Source organism: Rhamphochromis longiceps, linkage group LG10, assembly GCF_057381845.1.
Source record: "Rhamphochromis longiceps isolate RC_006_pf linkage group LG10, R_longiceps_female_GT1.1, whole genome shotgun sequence".
Taxonomy (NCBI): Eukaryota; Metazoa; Chordata; class Actinopteri; order Cichliformes; family Cichlidae; genus Rhamphochromis; species Rhamphochromis longiceps.
In genome coordinates this window covers 10,071,554-10,096,769 of record NC_140566.1, presented here as the reverse complement: position 1 = coordinate 10,096,769, position 25,216 = coordinate 10,071,554, and the positions used below count along the sequence as shown (strand labels likewise).

The 25,216-nt window shown below is 38.9% G+C and overlaps 2 protein-coding genes across 4 annotated transcripts; both read left to right on the top strand.

Annotated features, from left to right (window-relative positions):
* Nucleotides 1-101: 101 nt before the first annotated feature.
* LOC146660315 (APC membrane recruitment protein 1-like) lies at nt 102-7,925 on the top strand. Its single transcript, XM_085420114.1, has 2 exons — nt 102-582; nt 3,180-7,925. Exon 2 carries the CDS (start codon nt 3,285-3,287, stop codon nt 6,336-6,338), a length of 3,054 nt encoding a protein of 1,017 aa, XP_085276240.1. The 5' UTR covers nt 102-582; nt 3,180-3,284; the 3' UTR covers nt 6,339-7,925.
* Nucleotides 7,926-9,048: 1,123 nt separating this feature from the next.
* On the top strand, nt 9,049-18,690 carry zc3h12b (zinc finger CCCH-type containing 12B). 3 transcript variants are annotated; one of them, XM_085420110.1, is made up of 6 exons: nt 9,049-9,158; nt 14,287-15,084; nt 15,225-15,364; nt 15,496-15,730; nt 15,997-16,103; nt 16,193-18,690. In XM_085420110.1, the coding sequence occupies exons 2-6, from the start codon at nt 14,450-14,452 to the stop codon at nt 17,614-17,616; spliced, it is 2,541 nt and encodes an 846-aa protein (XP_085276236.1). In that variant the 5' UTR covers nt 9,049-9,158; nt 14,287-14,449; the 3' UTR covers nt 17,617-18,690. The 3 variants fall into 3 exon arrangements, with proteins under 3 accessions (XP_085276236.1, XP_085276238.1, XP_085276239.1); XM_085420112.1 differs by having other exon boundaries at nt 9,127-9,212; XM_085420113.1 differs by lacking the exon at nt 9,049-9,158 and adding an exon at nt 10,587-10,676.
* Nucleotides 18,691-25,216: the final 6,526 nt, after the last annotated feature.

Below are 25,216 nucleotides of genomic sequence, written 5' to 3'. Positions count from 1 at the left end.
TGCAACGATATCATTTGAGAAATACGTGTAGATTTTACTCATCGATTTTACTACGCCCTGCGATACACACGTGTGTCGTCACTAATATGCGCCGAAGAGACTTGTGAAAAGGAGATTTGGGAAAATTACCCAACAAGTCGAGAGAGGAAGTCATCATCCAGGATTTAAATGCAGTTTGTTTTCTTTGAAGGGGCGAACACCTTAATGCAGCATGCGGCTAAACTAGACACGGTAATCTCATCCCGGGTCGGCTGCTCTGCGTGTATTTCCAGTACACTGCTGCTGCCGTGTGGTTTAACGTTACTACCGCTAGCAACTAGTGAGTCATATTATCACAAACTGGTGAGGACACACTGGTGAGTGCGGTTAACGCTGCTAGCAGAGCACCCCCAACTAGCTAACGGTACCTGGAAATAAATGAAACTATGTCTGGTTAAAGCTACTCTGGGGCCACCGTCGACCACAAGCAGGCTGCTGTTTCTCAAAGTTCAAGCCAACTTAGCGTTAGCACAAACGATGCACTGAGAGCTAACTTCGTCTCTTGGTCGAAGAGCCAACAACGGCAGAATGTGGCTTTAGCTGGTAAGTTTGTTCACTTCATGACTCACCAACCACTATTATGTTACTTGGCTAACGTTGTCGTTAGTTTAGTTGATATGGAAGCCAAGGTCTATATTTGCAGCAGCTACAAATAGGTTTAGGCTATGTGTAGTCGCTGGCGTTTTCCATTGCAAATGCTACCATTTGAAGTGTTTTTTAACCTTTCTTTCTTTTTTTTTCTTTTTTTTTTTTTTAAAAAAAGGTTAAATCGCCGTCTTTGATCCAACGTTCGCCGCTAGTGTTTATTGTGGCATGGCAACCGCACAGCTGCAGAAAAGTCACATCTGTAGCGTTTAGCTTTTTTTCTTACGCCAACTCTGACTCAGAGTAAGCTGGCATAGTTTTAGCTCAGCTCAGTTTTCTTTTAAATTATATCTGTCTTTTTCAGTCACGAAAGTTCATATATAATTAATAGAAGGCTGAATTCATCAGTTGTTTTTTCCCCCTCAAACAGAAATGTTATTTTTAACATAAGTAGAAAGAAACAATTTTCTTGGTGGGATACATCTTAAATGCAACCCTGGTCGAAGGCCCGCCACAATAAATACATATGTGTGTATTTATTTATTTATTGAGCACCTGAAGTCTGTAAGAGACATAGAGGGAGCTTTAGCAAGAGTAACTAAGTAATGGTTTTCTGTATGACTTCATAGATGTCTCATATCATTGAAACACAAGAAATGTTGTTCCACTCTTCTTTTTGCCTTCTTTCATTTTGCTACTCTCTTGAGCTTTACAGCATTTGAGTCAAATTAAGGTCTAGACTGGACTATTGTAACATGTAGATATTTTTTTGTTTTTCTTCCACAGTCTTTGAGTTGTAGATGCATTGCCTTGCTTGTGATTTTTTTTTTAATGTATTTATTTAATTTTTTTTGCACGACCAGCCCCAACCAAGCTTTAGATCTTAATCTCTAGAATACTTTGGTAAACAGAGTTTAGGTCCTGTGGCTGCAAACAAGACCAAATGATCACCACTCTAACACGTTACTATGAGATGTTTGTGGTGATATATACGTGTGTGCATGTATGTATGCATGTATGTATTAGGGGTGCAATGATACACAAAATTCACGGTTCGATATTTTTTCGATACAAAAAAAATGTTCATGCTTTTTAATTTGTCATTTATTAAAATTATAAATATATATTTTAACTCAAAAGTACAGTTTTTAAATTTAATGTTGCTGAAACAACAAAGTAATAAAAAAAATATATATATATCTGATCGAGAAATCACTCATCTTTGGAAAAGAGAGTTTATTACAGAGAAATAAAAGCTATACTATACGCTTCTTCTGGGCTATATTCTCAGCAGCATATTAAACATATCAGGTCCCCATAAGGAGAATCATGTGCTAACGGCTGTCTATATGACTCAGGTAAAGTTTGTAGCATGCGTGCTTGTTGTTTTTGTCTGCTTCCACTTGTCTTTGCACTAGGATGATGTCGGAGTAAATGTGCAGTCATATTCGTTGCGTTCCCACTAGTGCTGTCAGCGTTAATCTCGTTGAAATTACGTTAACGCCACAACACGGCAAGTTAACGAGCTACCGCGGATCGCCCCGTGCCTGGGGCTGGATGGCCAACACGTTAACGAGCTAACTGCGATAACACACTAGTTCCCACCAATGTAATTGAGCATTTCCTGGCACATCCAACATACTGTTTTACTTTTGTCCATGACGCGCTTACCTTCAGGGTCATACGTCACATGAAAACCAAAATAGTTCCAAACGCCACATCTGAATTAGGGTGGGGGAGGTTCAATTTGCCATGTTGCAAGGAGAGCTTAACTTGCTAGCTTGCCCTGCACTCAAGATTAAATTGAGAAAAATAAATCAGTTAGCAAATAACAGCACAGCTATTTAACATTAACGAAACAGGATTAAGTGTAAAAGACTAAAATCACAAACTGCAAAGAGGTAATGCATTCCTTGAACTGTAAAGGACTGCCCCTGTACTGTAATAAAACCCATAAATGCTACTGTTAAATTCAACATGGCTCTATGTGTTTAAGATTTATTTTACTCTATTTGCTAACCCTCCACTTAGTACTTTTTGGTGGGAGTGGAAGTGCATTTTCTTTCCACTTTCATGTAGCTCAGCAGTGGTTGAAGATGGGAGGATGTTCCCTTGATAGTTAAAGCGTGTAGAGAACAGTTTAGTGATGAGGATTCCAAGTGACTTGAATTGATACAATGGGTCCACTGTAGCTCTCTACCACACTGTCTGCTTCAGAGGAAGGAAATGTTCACAATCTCAAAAAGAAAACCCTCTGGGGCATAGATGCATTGCATTTTTATGTGGTTTTCTCTGCAGCTCTTGCACACATCCCAACCCTACCCACCTCCCCTTTGTCCTACCTGAACACTGTTTACAGAGTTAAAGTTGCAATTAAATGGTAAGGGGAATGCACTGCAAATGCAAAAATGTAAAAGAATAAAAAAAAAAAAAATAGAGAAAGAAAAAAAATTTGCAATCAGGATAGGCATACAGTTTTAGGCAGTAGAAACCTTGATAAATGTTTAAATGTCAGTGTTGGGGTATTGATTGTTGTCTTAATTTTTGCAATACAGGACTCATCAGATGGAGGAGTTCACAGCAGTCATCCCATCTGCTGCTTTCTAAACTTCAGCTATTGTGCCTTTTATCAAACTTGTGCTCCTGTAACTGTGCTAGCCATGGCTTCTCGCAGTGTTGATGAGCCACCAAGTGATACCAGGAATTTACCATCAGTCTCCGAAGAGCCTTCAAGATGTTACCCAGATGACGTCGTGGGAGAGCTTCAGCCAGACACCATGAATGCAACAGTGAAATCTCAAAAATCTGGAAAATTCAGGAGGACTGCCTTGACATTTTTTGGAGTTCGTAAAAGTATCTGTATTCTACCAAGCTTTTTTGGAGGAAGGAGCAAAAATCAGAACAAGTGGTCCACTAAGAAAGGAATCAGCAAAAGCAAAACCCATGACGGGCTGTGCAAAGTCAGTCAGGATGATGGTCTAAGAAGCGGGTATGCCTCAGCTGGAGATTTTGAGTACCACAGCCAGAGGGACACTGTGGGAGAGCTCCACAGTAGTTGTAGCAATGAATGTAGTCATCCTGCTGCTGAGCAGAAATCACTGACTCTTGGTCGGCAAAAAAAGGGTTTGAGGAGTCTTTTTCACAGTTTTAAGCATCACAGAAATCACAGAAATGATGGATTGGCTAAAACTGAAGTGATTGCAATGTCCTCTCCTCACTGCAAGAAAGAGGTGCCTGTTGTCCGGGACATCAGCCAGTTTGTCACAGAGTGCCTGGGATCTGAACCCAATGTGCCTGATTTTGTAGACGTCACAAGTGATATTTCCATTGGTCCTGAACGTAATGAGGCCAATGTGCAGACAGTGTTAGAGAGGAGTCTGGAGAAAGAAAGCCCAAAGTCAGAGGTTGACGAGCAGGTGAGTGATGATCAGCTGGAGGAAATGAATTTGATAGCCGTAGTCTCCAGTGAGTATGAGGAGCCAGCTAGAGGACATAGCGAGCCCTGTCTGAAACTTCAGATGATGTCGGAGGCGTCCGAAACACCGGCTGGCTCAACAGATCAACTGGACATGATTTTTGGGGATGTCGCGTCATTGAAAAGCTTCGACTCCCTCACCGGCTGCGGGGACATCATTGCAGATCAAGAAGACGACAGCATCACAGAGAGTACAGTCTCTGGAGAGAGGAGCAGAAATGGAGGAAAGAGGGCTTCTTGTTATCTTACTTATCAGGGAGGCGGCGAAGAAATGGCCTCGCCTGAGGATTTGGATGAAACTTGTCTTCAGGATTTCTGGGGGAACAATAGTTCAAAGGAGGTCTGCTACAGTTGCAATCAAGACCACACAGACGTGACTGCTGAGCTGACGACATCCCACAATATGGACTTGCTGAATAGTAGCAGCGGACAGCAAGCCGGTGGCATGGACTCCTCCTCAATTGCTGATGTATTAACTCCTCAAAGTGAGCATCAGGAGTCAGTTCCAAATAGTGATGAGGGCTACTACGATTCAACTACACCAGGGCCAGAGGAAGGACGAGAAAAAACGGACAGATTTCAAACAGAAAGGCTACCCAGAGACAGTTACAGCGGCGATGCCCTTTATGAACTTTTTGCGCCTGACGAAAGTCTCGTGAGCCCACGTTATGAAAGCAAATCCAAACTTCCCATTTCAAAACTGGGTGACTATTCAAGTCAACCAGCTGATGTTACAGATTCAGCCTTTGTCCCAGAAATGAACAAATTACAAATAAGTGCAGAATTATATAAAGTTCATGATTTTCTGGAGATGCCCAGCACATGCAGTAACTCCTTGGAGTTGGCACACAGTGTGGTTTGTCGGCCAGAAATCGCTATGAATAAAAACTGTAACTTGAACACAAAAGCCCAAGCTTCAGTCAGAGTAGATCATATAGAGCTGCATATATATGATCAAAAAGAAGATGTGCTTGCTTCCAGCGAAAAAAGAGCCAAATCCATAAATGCTGACACTGAGAAAAGGCATAGCAGCTTATCATTCCAAAGCATGTCTGACCCAGACTTTGAAACGTTTTGTGAACCCAAAGAGGAACATCTCGAGGAAAACAAGCCTGTGGCTTTACCGTACCGAAATATCACTTCTCCGTCTGAAGATTCTAACAACGACATGGACGATGGGCAAACTGTGTGTTTTTCACAGGCACTCGTGGACTTCACAAAACACACTCAAATGTTGAGCAACTTGCACGACAATGTGGATGACTTGGAGACAAATTCTGCCATCACTCCAAATGTGGAGGCCTTGCCTACCATAGTCACGTTTGATGTAGTGGATATGCATAATGAAGGTGAATATGATGAGCAGATTCACATGGAACTGGAGGAGGACATTTCATCGCCCTATCAGGAATTTGAGGAAAGCTACCTACAAAAGGATGCATTTGCTGAATGTGACTATCAGATGTTAGACCTATATGAACAGAACATGATCAGTAATACATGGGCGGTTGCCAGTCTCCCACGGCACCTCGGCCTTACAAGAGTCAGTCAGTCCATGCCTAACCCATTGTCTCTAGAGAGGAGAAGTAGGTCTCTGGACACAGAAAGCCTTGAGTTGAAGATGCCTGACTCGTACAGAGAGAACAGAGATGCTATCATTTCCTGTCCTCAGACAGAAGAGGACTTGGAGAGAGATGCCTCACCATATTACAAGAAGAATGTAGTCGTGTCTGCATCAGAAGTTCGACACAGCAGCAACACTATGGCCTTATCATGGCAAACGAGGTCAGAAATGGCTTTAAGCCTTCCTCTGACAGATGGGGAAATCAGTGAAAAGATGCAGAGTCTCAGTCAAACCCAAGTACATAAACACAAGATATTCTCTGTCACATCCAGCAGTGAATCCCAGCGTCTTTGCTCTAATATGTCGGACAGCATCTCCTGTGATTTACTTTCACCAAACACTGAGCTTTACAATAGACAGTGCCACCCTCCTTTGCAGTTAGAGTCCTGTTTACCTCATAGCACTTTTGTTTATTCTGGAATGATGGAGGACGTAGCCGATGATATTGATGACAACGTTTTTTGTCAGACTGCCACTAATTTGCAATCCTATAATCAGTGTGGTAAAAGTCACCAGGTTGCAATGTCTCATACTGAGAGTCCTCTGAGCACATGTGTGTCTAAGGATGAAATGTCCACCATCAGTGAAACAAGAACACCGAGGGATGTGGTGTGACCTGTAGCCTGCAACAATCTTCCTGAGGCAACCTTGAAGTGGAAGGCTCTCAATTTTTCAGTCATACAGTTATTATAACATGTATATTTGCCAGCGAGTGTTTTTATGGTCAACCAATGGAGGAATGGTTCAATTTTTATTTGCACAACTGCTTCCATTGAAAGGTTGTTGACACTGTGATAGAATGGAAGTGGAATGAAGTTTGGGAGTGTGTGACATCATTAGCACAGTGCTCGGAAGTCAGATTTTTCTGACTTTATTCAGATTTTTCTGAATTTTCTGCATTTGCACAGTGAACAGTAGGTTATGTCAAACTGGTTACATATATGGTAGTCCATCAAAGGCATTTAAGGGAGTAGTTGTTTCATTTGCATTTGTATCGAATCATCTCATTAAGCTATTGAATTTCACTAGAATGTTCATGCCCACGTGTAGCCTCGGCATCCAGGCCTCAACAATAATGTCATACTTCGTTTTAGTGGGTATTCATTAGCCTGGTGTCCAGGCTGACCAAGTCCTGCTTACTTTGCCAGTTGCCTCTAAACACATGAATGCTTATGCTTTTAATGCCGGCTTATGTTTGTATTTCCTTTTCTTGCTTTTCCACAGTCTATTGCTCTCATGAGAGTTATGTTAGTCCCTCTATGCTATTTTTTTTGCCATACTGGTTTAAGGAAAGGCCAAAAAGAAGTGTTAGAGAGAAGCACCTCCATGGGGTATATATGAATCACATTAAGCTGTTTCTATTTTTATCTTAATCTCAAAATGCAGGTAATTCTTACCAGATCCAGAACAAGATGAGCAGGTATTAGAAATGTACAGACAGTCATAGTTCATGCTTCAGCTGCTATTTGCTTTACATACTGTAGATAGCTTTGCAGAGCAAAGCTACATTATTTGTATAGCACATTTTACATGCAGATACCCTGTTTGTGAAAATGTTCTGCAGTAGTGCGTGTAGAAACAGCTAAGAAGTTAAATATGTTAAAAAAATGGTTAGAGGCAACAAAATTAAAGGGAAAAAGCTACTATCAGCCACAAGCTTAATGTTTGTAGACTGACAATCCAATCTGGCCTTTTTTTCTGTTTAGTTTTTTTTTTGTGTTTGTGTGTGTGTGCTGTTTTGTTTTTGGCTTATTTTACAACAGCTTGACCACCTGTGAAGTGCAGAATTCTTACTAAAATGTTGCACTCCATATTTGTGCTACTGTAAGCTTGCAGAATGAACAAATGGCCTAGTTTTTGTTTTTTATTTTTCTTTTTAATATAAACTGCTATTTTGTCCATGTATCAGTTTCTTGTGCATTACTGTTTGTTCAGTCAGAGGTTAAATTGTCAGATGATTGTCATAGATTTTTTTTAACAGTAATATTAAAAGAAATGTCAGAGAATTTGTATTTATATCCTAAGCTATTTGTACACTGTAACATGTATTCCGGATTATTGCAAATTCCTTTTTTGTTTTTCTTTTGTAATAGTTTTACAGTTATATTCAATTCATGTTACAGTTGGAAATTTCTCTTGAAAATCTGTTACTTATTGAAATGGAAACACTGCCTTAGGTAAAAATAAAGAAGCCAAAACGTTTTCCATTTTCACTCCTCTTGTTTTCTTGCACTCTTATGTTTCCTTACAAGATTTTAAAACAGAACAGGTGGAGGACAAAAGAATAAGTGGTAGGCCTTAAACATGATCTACTGCAGATGGACAGTGCCTGAATATCATGTCCTTAAGAAGTAGGGAAAACGTCCAGCATGGAACCCGACATAGAACCTGACTGATGCATCTGGTCAGAAGAGGGGTACAACCGTGGGTATCTACAGCAATCTGTAAAACACTCTGGAGGCTGTGTTGTGGATTGGAACTGCATTTCAAATAGTGGTGTTGGAGGTATTGTCAAATTAAGAACAAAGAGAAGTACAGTCAGATTTTGATCCACCTGCAATTCCATCTGGAAAGTGACTAATTGGCAACAGATTCATTTTTAGCATGACAATGATCCCAAGCACACTTCCAATACAGTAAAAGCGTACCTGGATGATTCAAAACAAAACGACTATATAGCTCATTGATTGGCCTTCCCAAAACTGGAACCTCAAAATTACTAAAGCAGTGTGTGATCATCTTGACAGAGAACAGAATTCCTTTCGAAAAGCCTGGAGAACTATTTCTGAAGACTACTTATAAAGTTACAGGAAAACTGCCTAATAGTGTTCAGGTTGTGTTGAAAAATAAATATTGACATTCAAGCTTGTTAGAAATGAACAAACTCAGTATTTGCCCTGTTGTATATTTCCAATTATGTTTGCACATGTTTAAGTACATTTCTACACTCAATTTCCATTATCCTAGCAACAAATAAAGAAAAGGGTGACTTAAGAGTCTTGACACGCTACTGTATATATTGAAAGTACATGACAATAGTAAGTCACTCAATGCAACAAAAACAGGGCAGTTGGGCTACATTGCACTTCTTATAAGAAATAACACCTTGATCGGTGTTTATAATAAAGAGCTTCTCGTCATAGAATGTTTTTCAGAAGGCAACGAAAACAAGTGTGCTTTTGTGTTTTTGCTTTGGAAAAACGACAGTTCTCAAACTATCACTACACGCAACCAGGAAAAAAAGCATCGTGAATGTTTGATAAAACAGCATGCTGAGAGAGCAGGAGGAAGAAATTGGCTATTTTGACCCTGGTGGCTTTTCACAGTTAAGGTTACTTGTTTCCTTCGCCTTATCTGGCAACCCTGACCAAACTGCGACAGCGCCAATGGCAGCAAAACATAACTGTTACAGGCGAGGAGGATGACAGCAACAAGGTGAGATGAGCATCGTTTGAATTCAGCGATGGCGGTGATATACGTGCAGAATATGTAAGGCATCGTAACGTATTGGTTTTGTTTTAGTTACATCTGAAATGTTAAATGAGCGTCAACTTTACCTTAAGTTACTATAGTATTCCGGCAAAAATGTTAGCACACGCTCAGCAACTGAAGCTAACTCACGTTAGCATATTACCCTGTGATGCCTCTGAGATGGCTTTATGTTAGCTCAGTCGCGTTACCTAGCGTTGCTACCGTTAACCAAATAAGAGACCTGGCTTCATTGACAAGGTTGTTGGTTAACTTGTAGCTTGCAATAGGCGTTTTCGGCCGTTCTCAAGCCATTGACGAATAGGACAACCCCTGTCAAGCTGTTGTTTTTATGTAGCGAAAATGTTGACTCCAGTTGTCTGAGTAGACTGGCTTGCTAGCGTATGCTAACCACAGCCCGGGGCCTAAGGGTGTCAAAGCAGTTCTCTTGAATCAAACTGACTTTCAAAGACGACGTCTTGTGCAGTGGTCATGTTACAGCGCTATTGTAAAGAATGCGTTGTAAGTACAAACTGTCTTATAATGACATGTTGTTTAACCTTCCTTTCATCCCTCTGAACTCATGATGCTGTTGCTAAAGATATCAAGCACTTGAGGTTTTTGTATTGACGTGTCAGCTTGTTAGCAGAATCATTGCACACACACAGCCCACCAAAGTTCATTCAGCAGTTCAGGAGGGTCACTAGGATTCATGTTCCATTTTAACCTTAGTTACAAGTCATGTAGTTTGTTTCCTGTAGAGGCAAAAACTTGATCAATCTGAAAATGGACTTCAGTCGTCACATGTAATTTTGTCTGCTGTCACTGTCCAGCTTAGTGTGTGTTTGTGTTGGGATGCGTTCATGAAACACAGGATTAAATAGAGGAGTCTGTAAAATTCTGTAAAAGTCTGATTTGGCGCTATATAAATAAAATTGAATTGAATTGTAAAAATGCATTTTAAAAAACAGGTTAAGAAAAAATTCTGTCAGCAGACCAAAGTTGGTTGGACCTTAAGTGGTTAATAATATACAAAATTTAACTTGCTGGGAAGAGGGATCATGCTTTAAAGACCTGAACATATTTTCATGATTTATACTTTTGTTTGTATCACTATAATTTGTTATAATTCAGTTTTGTTTAATGATTGCATGAAGCAGAAACACCCTTGTGTCTTTAAGCACAGCAATCTATAAATAATGATGATACTTGGAAGAAACACCTTCCTTCCTGCTTGCCATGGATTATAACTGTAACTGTAAGTGACAGGAATCCACTAAGATAACTGCTGAAAACTTGATGAAAGTTGATGATTAGGCCATATGATGAAGAAATTAACATTTTAAAATTTAAATTGAAGTTTGTTTTGTTGTTTTTTTTCTTCTTTTTTTGCAGTGAAAACTGCTGTTAGAGCTTGTGGAAATGTAGTGCCAACCAGCATTAATTCTTCCTGCTATACATCAGATGTCTGAAACACTGATCAGGGTTAGTGAGGAAATGACATTTTATCTTTCTTCACTGGTTTCCCTGGATGACATTTTATTTCCTTCTTATATTGAATCATATCCAAGTAAAAAAAAAATCTAAATGAAGTTATTTCCAATACAGTTCCAGATCATTGTTACACACCCTTATGCTAGTACAAATAATATGCACATGTTGTCTTCTTGTCTTCTATTGATTTTTGATACTTTAATTGGTGAGCCACAGATGTAGAGCATCTTCCTATTGCAGTTTTGGGGTGGTGGAGTATGTTGAAGGAGTATGTAGGACGTATATTTACACAGAGTTCTGGAAACTGGCCGTGCTGATTATGTATTTACATTTTGTGTTTAGCAAAACCACAAAATATGAGAACAAGGATCGAAAGATGTAATGTTTTCTTAGTTCTATGTAAAGTAATGGAAAAGTGTACCAAAGTAACAATTTTAAATTTATTTTCTTTATCACACTGGTGATTTAGCTGGTGGTTTAAGGCGTCAGCCTTGATTTCAAGATGTATAACAACACAAGCATTAAATGTAACACCAGCTTGCTGTGTACTGCAGTTTATTCCTGGTTTGTTCTGGATACTAATGTTGGGTCAGCTTCACGAAAGATGGCTTCACGGGCCTGCCTCACTTGTTGCTATGAAACAGATCTGCATGAGCCTGTGTGTGTGCAGGGATAGTCTGGAGGTCTTGCTGAGACTAAGCCTGTGAATCTGGAGGTGGAAGGGAAAGGATTGAAAGAGCTCTAGCTCTTTTTAAACACGTATTCATGTGCTCATAAAATGTTGTAAATGACAGTGGGTTGTGTGAGCTTTTGTACTGTGTCTGCCACTAATCCTAGAAGTTCCACAACAGTGCCTCATCGCCCTCTCCTTCGTCCTTCTTACAGCTGCGTGCTTAGATATTCAAACCATGGTTTGTTCTCTGTCCTTACACAAGTAGTGATGAGGAATGAGACTAGGCTCTATTGATGCAGTAAGCCTACACAAAACACTGACATCACAAGGTATGCTTGTTTAGCCATAGATTGACCTTCAAAGTAGCTCCCATGAATGTCGGTGCCTGTGCAGTGTTTTGCCAATACAGTGACGAAGTGTTATTACATGAGCCAGTGCTTAGAGTCAGACAAATGATTCAGTCAATTTTCACAATGCCAAGACTGGCTTTTCTTTTTATAATGCTCACCCCAAACAAAGGTCTAAATGTGAGTTTTAAAATTTTTTAAATCACCGCTTCATGAGTTTTGATGTAGAGTTGTATCGCAGCTGTGGTGTTCTGCATTTACTGGCTGCGTGAAGAGAGATGATGAGCTGTGTTTGTGTTAGTCGTGACTGGTAAAAAAGAGTTAGCTGATGACAAGGCTGTGTTGCTAAGCAACTCACATCATGGGCTGTGCCTCTTGAAGCTCGAAGCTGGCTGTACTGTCTCTGCAAGACTGGGGGGAAAGTGTAGTATAGTGTGTGTGTGTGTGTGTGTGTGTGTGTGTGTGTGTGTTCAGTAGAGTGCTTACCATGGACTTTATTTGATTATCAATATCCATGTGTAAAAACAATGTGCACTCTGAGCCGTTGGCAGCGTGTTGTGGTTTAGACTCCGAGCACCCCAAAATCCCCGCAGTGCTTTACCATAAAACAGCTTTGCTCCCTGTGGAATTCTCCTCAATTCAGATTGATTGTCAGGGGATTAGTGGTGCAGGCTTACACTGTTCAGCCCACACTTCTCTTAGGTTATGTTAACTCGTGTACTTACACCCCATGTATGTCTGGCTTCAATGTTGCTATGAAGTTAAAATATGGTGTTTATTTTAAATACCTGTGTGATTTGTATGGGGTTTTTTTTGGGGGGGGGGGGGGGGTAGTTTTGGGTTTTTTGGGGTTTTTTTAACCAGAATGTTGTGATTTTCATTTTAAAACCAGAAAAATAGAAGGACTTTGCACTAGGCAAGAGATCAGTGACACTTTAATGTTTATATCTTTGGCTTTTGTTTGTCCAAAAATTGAGATTGTTGTATCTGTATGCTACATGAAAATAAGCAAAGAAATATACACAAATCTGTTTAGGTTTATTGGTAATTTTAGTTTATAAATGCAACACCTTGTCAGGTGCTTTGCTGTAGTTTGTAATTACTGCTTAAGATACATAATTGGTGGTCAGATTTTTATGAATTAGTGGTCTGTGTGTGTGACATGTTACTTTTCATTAAAAATGCAATAAAGCATAGTTTTGTAGTTATAATTTTATAGTCAAGTATAGTTTGGGGATATTTCAAGTGAAAATAAAATGATTTTTTTTTTGTTGTTGGAGGGAAGTAGGAAAAGTTCAGTATGTTCCTCCATTTGTCAATGAGTAACGATGCCTGACGGCTACCAAAAACAAGCGCTGCTTTAACTCTTTCACCCCATAAAGATGATATATGAGGATCTCCCCAGTACACTTAGTGTGATCTCTGACTTCATTATTAACTTCTGATACTGAGTCATTTTGTTCTATAAGCAGGCCTGAAATGTGACAGAAAAGGGCTTCAACGGTTACTCCTAGTAGGCTTTGAAAGGGTAAAGAGTAAAAACATTGCAGTTGTGGCCCCCAGCATCATAATTAAGGGGAAAACCCACCCATGGCAGTTATTTGCTAATTAAGAATCCAGTGTCTCATATAGCAGTGTCAGGCAGACCAGTCAGCATGTGTGATTATTGTGCTTCATTTGCCTGAATAATTCAGTCACTTACTGCAGATGGTATTGTTTCTTGCTGGTGGAGAACTTACTGGTCTACCACAAGTAGGGGCAGAAGACTGGGGCTCAAAAGCGTTTTCCCAGGTTTTATTGGAATTTGTTAGAAGACATAATTATAGACTAATTTGATATATATTTCTGAGTTTAGTATTCTTAGTGTTTTCTATTAAATAATCTCAAGTACTTACTTTACCTTTCAACATTACCTTTATTATGTATAAAAGAAAGCTGGGAGCACCTACTGTACTTACAACTGAAAATCTGCCATACCTTCTAAGTTAGTATTACGCTGGACCATCCTGGAACCAAAAGCAAATCTCTGATATGGGACCCTCCTAATCTGCCATGCAATCCAGTGGTTCTGTTTCCATACCACAGATTGTACTAAAGATTGACATCACTCATTGGTTTACAAACTCCTGTTCTAAAGCCCTGAAATGGGCATTTTCATATGAGCACAGTCGCTTTGAGGCACTTATAGTGTAAGGTAAAGAAGACCTTACAATAATAAAGATAAAACCCAACAATCAAACAACCCTCTTTGACCAAGCACTTGGCAACAGTGGGAAGGAAAACTCCCTTTTAACAACTCATGATTTCTATTTATAAGTTGTCACAAACAACAGGAATGCATATATATATTCGTCAAATAAGATAAAATAACATTTGTCTTCAAATGTGGACCAGCCATAGTTGCCACACAAAAACCCCCATTTTAGGAAAGGAGGGGCCAAACTTACTATATCGTTGTTAGATTCATTCTGGTATCTTCCCCCAGTGTCTTTTTTTGGTCCAACTTCAGATTAGGTGCTCAGGAAAAAAAATGATTGATGAAAGAGACATATTGACCCTTATTTTTGTTGCTTTCTTGCAGGATTACATAATTTGATTTTACCTGCTCACACAGTAGAGGCCGTAACCCTTTGGCCTGGAGGAGAAGCCTGCAGTGCTAAAAGTCCATCCCTTAGCATGATTAGCTGGTTGTGGTGGAGGTGAGGAAGCATGGAGTGGAAATTTGGGGTGTCAAGACAAACGTGATGACAGCATGGTCCATGGTGGAGAAGCTCAAAATGGAAAAACGCCCGTGCAGGGAGGAGAACATTGACTCAAGCGAGGCGCAGCATGCCACTGACGAGTCTGAGGATGGAAGCAGCTCAGATAGCGAATCGGAAGAGCAGCAACATCGGAGGGTTCAGGTGAACAGCAGTAGCTGTAAGAGAAGGGAGCCACTGGCTGTAACAAAACCCCACCGACAGCTCTGTCGCTCCCCATGCCTTGATCGGCCCAGTTTTTCCCAGAGTAGCACTGCGCAAGACTTTCGTGAGGATGAGACCAATGCAGCACCAGGGGCTAAGCCCGCCAGTGAGCGAGAGTACCAGACTAAGATGGAATTTGCTTTGAAGTTGGGCTATTCAGGAGAGCAGGTTGAAACTGTGCTCCACAAGTTAGGGTCTGCTGCGCTTATTAACGATGTTCTTGCCGAGTTAGTACGGCTCGGAAACAAAGCAGAGCCTGAAAACCAGTCTTGCAGCAGCAGTACAGCCACGTCAATATCACGCTCCCCCTGTGTTAAAGAGACTGTTAGTCCCGAAGTGTCAGTGGAAGAGGAATCTGTGGATAGTTTTGATAACCTCAGGCCTATCGTCATCGATGGCTCAAATGTGGCAATGAGGTGAGGGACACAGAGACTTAGACTCACATTGAACTGGTCTGTGCTCTGTGCAGAATAAACTTATTGTCCTGAAGTATTTTCCTTTAATAGTCAGCTGTTCCATGAAGTTAACTAAACCTAATACTGTTATGTTTTGATAGCCACGGAAACAAAGAGGTGTTCTCTTGTCGTGGCATCCAGCTTGCTGTTGAATGGTTTCTGGAGAAAGGACACAAAGACATCACTGTGTTTGTTCCAGCCTGGAGAAAGGAGCAGTCAAGACCTGATGCCCTCATCGCAGGTGACTGTGCATTCACCTTACATCATAACACTGGTGCTATTTAAAGAGCAGCCTTTTAACTTGCACCTGTTTATTTTAATAAACCGTTACCAAACTGATGCACATAAACTCACTCAGTATTCCTCTTTCAGATCAAGAAATCTTACGCAAGCTGGAGAAAGAGAAGATCTTGGTTTTCACCCCGTCTCGGAGAGTTCAAGGCAGGAGAGTGGTGTGCTATGATGATCGCTTCATAGTGAAGCTGGCTTATGATTCTGATGGAATTATTGTGTCAAATGACAACTACAGAGACTTGCAAAATGAGAAGCCAGAATGGAAGAAATTTATAGAAGAGCGACTCCTAATGTACTCATTTGTCAATGACAAGTAAGAAACTGTTACTGTCATTTTATGGCATAGCTATACTATGTAAAATGCTTTCATGAATACCACTTTAGACTGTACAAATAAAGTGTCTTTTTAGAAACGTGTCGGGGTTGTTTTATGTAAATAAATCAACAAAATAAAGACTATATATGTTGCATGAACTGTTGCATTTTTTATATTGTGATCTATAATAGACAATAGGAGTTTTTGAATTCTATTCTGTGGTAGACAGTTTTGCATTTAATAATAAATATTTTTGCTATTAGGTTTATGCCACCTGATGATCCATTGGGAAGACATGGACCAAGCTTAGAAAATTTCCTGCGCAAACGCCCCGTTGTTCCAGAGCACAAAAAACAACCTTGCCCTTATGGTAGGTTCTTTCTTCAAAATACTGCTATTCTGTCTGGGTATTCAATGTGTTTGATTTTCTTAACTTAATCTTCCGTTTCTTTGTACAAGGGAAAAAATGCACATATGGACACAAGTGCAAGTACTATCACCCAGAGCGTGTCAACCAGCCACAGCGCTCCGTGGCTGATGAACTACGGGCTTTTGCCAAATTGTCTGCAGTGAAAACAATGAGTGAAGGGGCTTTAGCTAAATGTGGGATTGGTCCAGCAACAGTAAAGGGGGACAGCAGCTCTGAGGCCAAACGCGTGGCACCCAAACGTCAGTCTGACCCGAGCATTCGTTCAGTGGCCTGCGAACCTCCAGAGGCACTGTCCGCCATTAGGAAGTCTGAGACAAATTCAGTGCCTTCCCTCGTGTCTGCTCTCAGTGTGCCCACAATGCAGCCAGCCAAGAGCCACGCAGCTGGTGCCTTGAACACACGATCAGCCAGCAGCCCAGTGCCAGGTTCTTTGCAGTTTTCTCACAGTTCTCTGGAGCACATGTCTAGTGTACAGTACCCTCCTATTTTAGTTACTAATAGTCATGGCGCCTCTGTAACATATAGTGAACAGTTCCCAAAGTATGACTCAGTTAGTGACCATGGCTATTATTCACTGCACAGTGATTTTTCAAATATGAGCATGAGCAGCATGCATAATGTTGACAGTTTCTGTAGCATGGAGCACGAGCATGTGTATCAGAGAAACCCCAGCCACTGCCCTGAATCCTGCCTCAGCCATTCAAACAGTGACTCGTTCTCGTCTTATGGGGACCTGTACCCAAGCTCTGTGGACAGTAGCTTAGAGGAGAGTATGAAGGGGCAGCAGCAGTCTCCCGCACAGACTAGGATGCAAGCGTTCTCCCACGGGTTTCGTCATGAAGCGCTGACTAGGGTACAGAGTTACGGACCAGAGGAGCCCAAGCAAGGCCTACGTAAGCAGGCTGGGTCTCATCTAGCACCACATATCCAGCATGCTGCAGTGGGAGCCAGGTCCAGCTGTCCTGGAGATTATCCCCTAACTCAGAATGTTCTCCCACCTTTGTCCTCACAACCCACACGCTCGCTAGGTATGACTCGTATGGACAGCATATCGGATTCAAGGCTATATGATAGCAACCCAATGAGACAGAGGCGACCTCCACTGTGCCGTGAGCAGCATGCAAGCTGGGACCCTCTCCCTTGTGGTAATGAGTCCTATGAATATCATTCATATCCACTGAGTAACAGCTTGATGCCATGTTGTGAGCGGGTGATGGTCCGCAGCATGCCAGACAAAATGGAACAAATCTGGAACTCGCCATGGGAGGCCCCATCTGGAGCTGAACACCAAGAGCGGTATGCTATCCCAGACCACCAGTATCAAACATACAGGAACCTTTGTAACATCTTTCCTGCCTACATAGTCCACGCTGTAATGGAGAAGAACCCTCATTTGACAGACCCGCAGCAACTTGCCGCTGTCATTGTTACAAAACTGAGGTCATGCCACTGAACAGTTAATTGTATGAAACCTTCAAAATGGATTTAATAAGAGAAATGAGGATTTCTTTGCAAAGATAGGCACATGTTAAATGTTGCTCCATGTGCAATGTCTGCCCTCAGGAGTTAGTTGTTTTTAAATGTTTCTGGTAGGATAGAGGACATTTTTGTATGAAGTGGGGTGTAGCTGATACAAGCCAACACCTTATTAGAAATCTGGTTCATAACGTATTCATACTACCTGAGCAGGAACAGGGAAGCAGTGTCTGTTTAACATGAAAGGTAATTCCTGTATTGTCGTTAACCTTTGGCAGTACTGAATTTAAATGATGTTACATGTTGTACAAAGTTGTAGAGGCTGAAAACAATATGAAATATTCAATCCATTTTGTAAAATATATAAATAAAGTAATGTGTGAAATAAAGTAAAATAATGAAATCTAAACTCATATGTATTTATATATACAGATGACACCACCTGTCACCTTTTAATCTGTTCAGCTTTCAAGGTAAAAAGCTGTTAACAGAATTAACATTTTTTGCTCTTGTTAGCTGTAAAAGTCATTAAAAATGAACTCCGTGAAACACACAACACAGATAAAGTAAACTTTTAGATTTCCTTTTATTATAAGGCTGCAAAGGCCACTTAGCTAACAAGCTAACATTCTAGGTAGGTTGTAAGCACAGAAGACAGTTTATTATAGGAATTAAAATTGGCTGATTAATTCAGAGAGCAATCTTTTAAAGACCAAAAAACACTAAAAGCCATCATTTATTTCTTCATTTCAAATCAACAGCTTGATACTGGCACTTGTGAGCTAATCGACAAGCTTGCTAGCTAGTTAGCATTAGTTGGCAAACACAGTAACAAAACTAAGGAAGTTTATTTATTTATTAACCTTTATTTAACCAGGAAGATCCCATTGAGATTAAAAACCTCTTTTTCAAGGGAGACCTGGCCAAGATAGGCAGCAGCAGATGTCTCACAGTTACAGAAATTACTCAAACACAGGCAGCAACAACACACATGCAACAATAAGTGAAAGAATACAAATAAAAAAAAAAATTAAAATAAAGTCAGTTAAAATGACAATCAATCTAATTGAAACAGTTACATGTTATGGACTTGGCCTCAAGGATTCGTAGTTTAGATTTAAAATAAAATGACTTAATAAAATGAATTCAGTCATTTACTTCTTTATTTGATATCGCTAGCAAGAGGTATTTAAAATATGTATCTGTATTGAGATGAAGTCATAAAAATACTAATTGGACATTTGAAATATTACTTTAAACTTGATTTTAACCATCAAACAGTTCCAGAAGTTACTGTATTTTACAGAAGTGAACATGTTTATTTCATTTAGAATTGTATTGCTGGGTTCTGTTTGTAGACAGCTTACAATCATAATTTAAGACTAAAGTGAACCCTAATGTAATTGTAATTAATTTCTGTAATATTGAATGCGCGTATCAGTGTGAACAATTGAATGAGTAAACGAGTTAGGTAAATATCAGCACGGGAAATAATTACATGGTCCTATCTCCCACATTTTTATGAAGATCCTGTTCAGGTGCTTTGAATGCGTTATGAAAGGCATTTAAAGTGTTTCTGATGCAGTGGAACTATTAGTAACCATGCAGTCTGCCTCTGCTGTAAATAATATTTATGATTAGTTTTCTTTTGTTTGTTTGTTTGTTTGTTTGGGGGGGTTTTGGGGGGGGGGGGATTTATTTTGAAGATGAGTAAGAGGGAGGTAGGTATATACCTCACAGCATGAACTATGACATTTTATGGCCTTATATCTGAGTGACCTCACACTTATTCATTGTCCAATTGGTTTCGGTGAACGTCTTTGTCATTGAAGCCTCATAATTTCAAATGTAAAGCACTATCTCAGTATCTAAAGAGATATATTTTCTCAGCCTCACTTAACAAAGCTACTATTTTGGTAGAATTTGACAGTGCACAAAGCAAGCCAAAAAAATTATTTGACTTGTATATATGTGCGCATGTACATATGATCACAGAAAAGCCATTATTTCAAAGTCATTTATAAGCTGCTAAATAATGCCAAAAAAAATAATTTATATATTGTCAGTATTCAAAATAATTTTAGTTCACAGGATCAATTTGATTATAGTATAAAAAGAGCATATGTGTTTGGATAGTTTATATAGTGTACTGTATAGTTAGCTGTCTGATTTTATTGGATGCTACATCCAGGATTTTCCTCTTTATAAAATTGTCATATCTGTTGTGCTAATCCTTTTCAGTGTGAAGTATTCAAAGTATCTTTGTTTCACGCAGTAGTTCTATTGGACTTGTTCAAGTTGCCGCTGGAGCAGTTTGTTTTCAGGTGCAAGTCAATTTATTTTCTAACTACTTTTACATGCACCTTGATAGTGTGATCATTTGAGCTTTAGTCAGTTACCTAATTATGATTAATAAAAAAAAGAAAATTGTTGTCTTCACTTTAAGTCATCAAGTGCTAATGTCCATGACACACCTAAGCCAGGGAAGGTGGTATCACTGTGGCAGTTATCTAGCAAAAATCCAAGATTACTGCATCTAAAGTTATTATATCCAAAGTCTAGTCCAGTGTGTGGTGAACAAATCTATGGATTTTAATATTAAATGAAGTGGTTTAGTGTATTAAATTGAACAAGTGCATTTCTAACATTAAGAAGGTTTTTAGATGGAAATATGCATGCAGTAAAACATGCTCCCCTATAATAGAGCACATCTCCTCACATTACATTTAGTTCAGTTGCGCCTGTAAGAAATATTTTCTTGTAGAAAGTAATTTCTTATATAATGTACATGCACTTAAAATATGGCAAAGTTGATTGAAACTGCAGAAAGGAGACTTTTTACTCCGTCAATATTCCTGTGCACCTAAATAAGTCATCCAATCTTATGCTGTTACCTGACTTCCAGCTTCCTCTCATGTGCATGTAAATGTGGTAAACTGAGAATTCATTGCTCCTGGCTATGATGTGACTTTAGTAGGGACATTGGAAGTTGTAGAAGTATATTCTTTGAGATGGAAACAGTGTTTACTATCACAGTTAAATGTTTGCACACGGAATTCTGATACCGACTGAACTGAAGTTATTTATCAGATAACTCTGAGGATCTGGCTTAAATAGTTAGGCCTGGTAGTAAAATAAATATTCTGATATTTTGTAAAGTATTAGGTTTAAATAACAAAAAATTGAATGAACACATATTAAATACATTTCTGTGAATGCTTGAAAGCATGTTGGAGATGAAAGTTTCTGTATGGCTTTTTATAGGAGGCTGGACTGCTAATATACAGATGTACAATACACATACGTGCAGCTGGTCTCTAAGGATTGTAGAAAGATTTGGCTGTGCCTTGCAGCACACTGCTCTCAGGATGCTTTCACTTTTCTAATTTTAAGTCTTTCCTGCCAAAACCAGCGGTTACTGGCAAAAGTGTACTCTGATCTAGTAGTTATATATAGATATATTTGTGAAATTCCTACATGTAACATGTAGTACCTTAAAGTTAGTTATTTATGGTTGAGACATGAAGATGGCATTGCAAAACTTTGTACTTTTTGTGAATATCCTCTTTATGCACCTTGAGTGTTCGAACAGCGAGCTAACAGGCTGGATTCATGTGGTGCAACTTCAGAAGGTATTTGTTTTCCATAAGGGTGTCTCTGTAGCCAAAGACAAATGTCGCAATATTAAAAAGTACTCAACGAAGTTGTTTTCTTGATTTGCTCGTGGTTTTTGTAACAGTAATGTTGATTGGAAAGTGTTGAACCAGGCCTTGAAAAATTTCTGCCTTTATCAAGCCTAAAAATGATGATGTTGGGTACTAAGTTTGGTATCTGACTTCTTATACTAGGCGGTGAGGCCTGGTATTATTCTGCTTCAAACAATACACTTGCAGAAGTTGTACTATGTAAAGCCAGCCCATATAGCACAACCATCCTCCTAGCGCGTTTAAAGGGAAATGCCACTTATTTTCAGGGTTCAGGAATGGTAACCCCTAGACCTGCTATTAAAGTGCACAGTGGTTAAAGGCTCATTTGTAACAGATTCAATTGAGTTTCAACAAACAACATAAATACATTTGGTGTCAGTTTATAGTTTGTGTCCTTCATTATGTTAATAAATGATTAAAAACGCTATAAATTAATGTTTAGCTTGTATTTTAGAAAACGAAGCTGCACCAGACTATCACAAAGCTGTCTATTTGTCATTTATTCTCTGAACGTGTTCATGAATTTTTAAACTGAGTGGTATTACTCTTTAACAAGGCTAATTATGTGAGCCTGACCTTGTCTCCTTGGTGGTGCTTTTAAAGATGCATATATATATATATATATTTCTTTGTAATGTTTAGCTAGAACCGTAATATGTAGACATAAAGAAAAAAAAACTGTTGAATGTGTTTTGCCCAAAATTATTTTTGGGCTTTGCTGACTTTGTTTTTCATGAAAAAAGACGAGGCTACGTTAGGCCAGCTGTCTGTTCATGAGAAGGTGAAACAAACTGCCTAAATGTTTCTTCATGTGAAACAATCAGATTGCAAGGCTGCTGTCAAGGTTGTTTCTGGCATTTGGCTAAAAGTTTGCGTGCCATCCTTTCCCTTTGAAATAATTGAATTGATCTATGCTCCAAAAACTTTGGAAAACTTTGCAAAAACACTGAAGCGCTGTATGCTACAAGAAACTGCTCTAAATAAAACAACAACAACAACAAAAATTGGCTTTATTGCTAATTGTAGCACCAAATTAAGATCAGTCATTTGCCTTTTTCACTTAGAAATATTTAACCTTATTGAGGTCCATATTCAACATGAACACTGGAATAGTCCATTGGCCATGAGCTAAATTGTGCGTGTACTCAGTAACTGTAATGTAGGATGTAGGCCACAGCATAAATCCACCAAAAAGCAAATGGTCTGGGTTTGTTGTTATGTTTTGTGTTAAATCTGGAAACTTGTTTGGCAATGGACTACTTCCAGGATAAAAATAAAAACCTCATTATTTTTGCTAAATACTTTCAATGTACCAATCTTTCTTCTTTTTTGTTGTTGTTGTTGTTGCTTTGGATAAATGTTACAGACCATAATGGTGGTTTTTAATCCTCTCCCTTCCTTTCTAAGTGCCGCAAACAGCTAAGTTACAAATGTCTAGAATTGACTTTTGCTTGTTGATACAAATTGTATCTATACCTTGAATGTAACAAAATATGAAATGTATAATATGAAAATAGTTTTGTTTAAATAAAGGGGGAAAAAAAACAATGCCATAATGTTTGTGACACTGTGTGTCACTGGGAGTAGCCCACTGGTATGTACTTATTCTTATACTGGGTACAGTAGTTAAATTACAGGGACATTTATGTGCTACATAAACGTGCACAGATACCCTGTGTACAGCAGTAAGCATCGTGTCCTCTCTGTACATAGTGTTATATATATATATATATATATATATATATAAAAACATAAATAAAAAATTACATTAAATGTACACTGCTGTGAAAAAGTATTTGCCCTCTTCTTAATTCTTTTTTTGATTTTGGATATTTGTCATATTTAAACATTTCAGATCAAACAAATGTGATTTAATGTAGTTTTTAAATGACGATTTTGTTTATTCAATTTAAAAAGCTAGCCAAACCTGCCTTTGGCTTAGTACATTAAATAGTCATTTAAAAAACTGCATTTTGTATTTACTTGGGTTATCTTTGTGTAATATTAAAACTAGTTTGATCATGTACCTGTGACAAATATAAAAAAAAAATCAAGAAGGGGCAAATACTTCAACAGCACTTTTACAGCGCAATCTGTAAATGTAACAGGTATTTAACTTGTTTTAAGTAAAATAATTTTGTGTTGTAAACGTGTGCATCTATTTCATCTGATCTGATATGTCTTTATGCTATTTAAATGGGAATTTAAATATTTTTGGATATATTTTGCTGAATAAAATATGCCAAAGTTATTCTTGGGTGGCTTTGTTTAAAAAAAACAAATAGAAAAAAAAAATCTTGTGATTCAGCACACGGGTTGTCATGCAATGTATTCTATATTTTCGAAGACAAAGGTTTTCTTTTTCACACACTGTAAGCAAAGGGTAACTAGACAACAAACACAAATCAGTGCATAGCCTGGCAGTTTAAAAATGGTTAAAAGCACGATACAAAATCTGCAGTCTATCATTGGCTGATGTCTGGATGCCAACTGATGTCACCACATACCATCCACACCATTGGCAAGAATGAGACTGCAGTATCATTAGTGACTGTAATAAAGTGCGACTTTTCACTCTGATTTGTGTTTGATCTTTATCGGTCTTGAAAGATGCTTTTGAAACTGGAATTTTCTTAGAATGCTTGGCTGTTGATTTAATGACTAACCCTCTATGTTAACAAAGCAGAGGTGTGTTGAATAGTGGATTCTTTCAGTACTGAATTCTTCACCAATTGTAATTTATTAATGTTGTTATCCGAGGCCAGTTTGCATTTGATTAGCACCGTTTTCAATGTGTTAACACGGATATTGTCAGTATTATATCAGAATCTGTTGTTGGCTGAAATCAAGACCAAAGTGATTTTTGATGTGTACACTTCTCATAACTGTCATGATTATTGATTCAAATAGTTTTCGGCCCTTGATGTCTTGCAGTTTGTGCGACCATATGGAATGCTGGCGTACGAAATGTCACGACAACAGGTACACGCATATAAACAGGACTGTACATATACAGTATACAGTGTAATACTCAGGTTAAACACCCAAACATTTTAAATCGCAGACTTGGTTGTTTTCTAATACTGAGAAATGCAGTGGTCACCTTTCTGAAGTATGTGTAGGTCTCACCTTTGAATAGACCGTTGTGTCTGCCATGTGAAAAAGGGAAATATAAAACAAGTTTTTTGTGTTGTGATGATCTGCAGTATTGTAATTCACACTGATTAGAAAGCATTGCTTTTATAGACTAATATATACGAAAATAGACTCTTTGGGTCTGTGGGCTCAAACAAAATGTAAGTCTTAATGACAAACTGTGTTTCTCTCCATAAATAAAGCAGAATTCTGTTCCAACTGTGTTTTATCTCTTTTTAATGAGGTGGTTGATTATAGAAACAACCGTGTTATTTATTTATTTCCTGTCCCGTTTGGCTCTTTTGCCATCAGAATTATTGTCTAAAGGCAAAGAAAGATGCCCAATGGATTTACTTTACCAAATTGACCATCCAGCCTTGCCGTAATGGTCCATTTGATTCACCTTTTATTGTTTATTTTATTTTCACTTGCTGAATACGGGACAGACTTGACTGGGGGAAAGAAGGGGAGAAAGAAAGAGGGAAAGAGAAACAGCTGAGAAGAGGGACGGGGGAGAAGGGCAAAAAACAAAAACCAACAGAATGGGCAGAAAAAAAGAAAAAGAAAATGCATATACTGATCACCTGGATCACCTGCTGAGAAAGAAAACAAGCAGAAGAGAACAAGAGTAATAGAATAAACAACATCACAATGATATATGGGAATATGACAGTAAATACTACTGAGTGACCAAGCCCCAGGCTGAGAGGCCGGGGGCACCCCACCTCCGAAGTG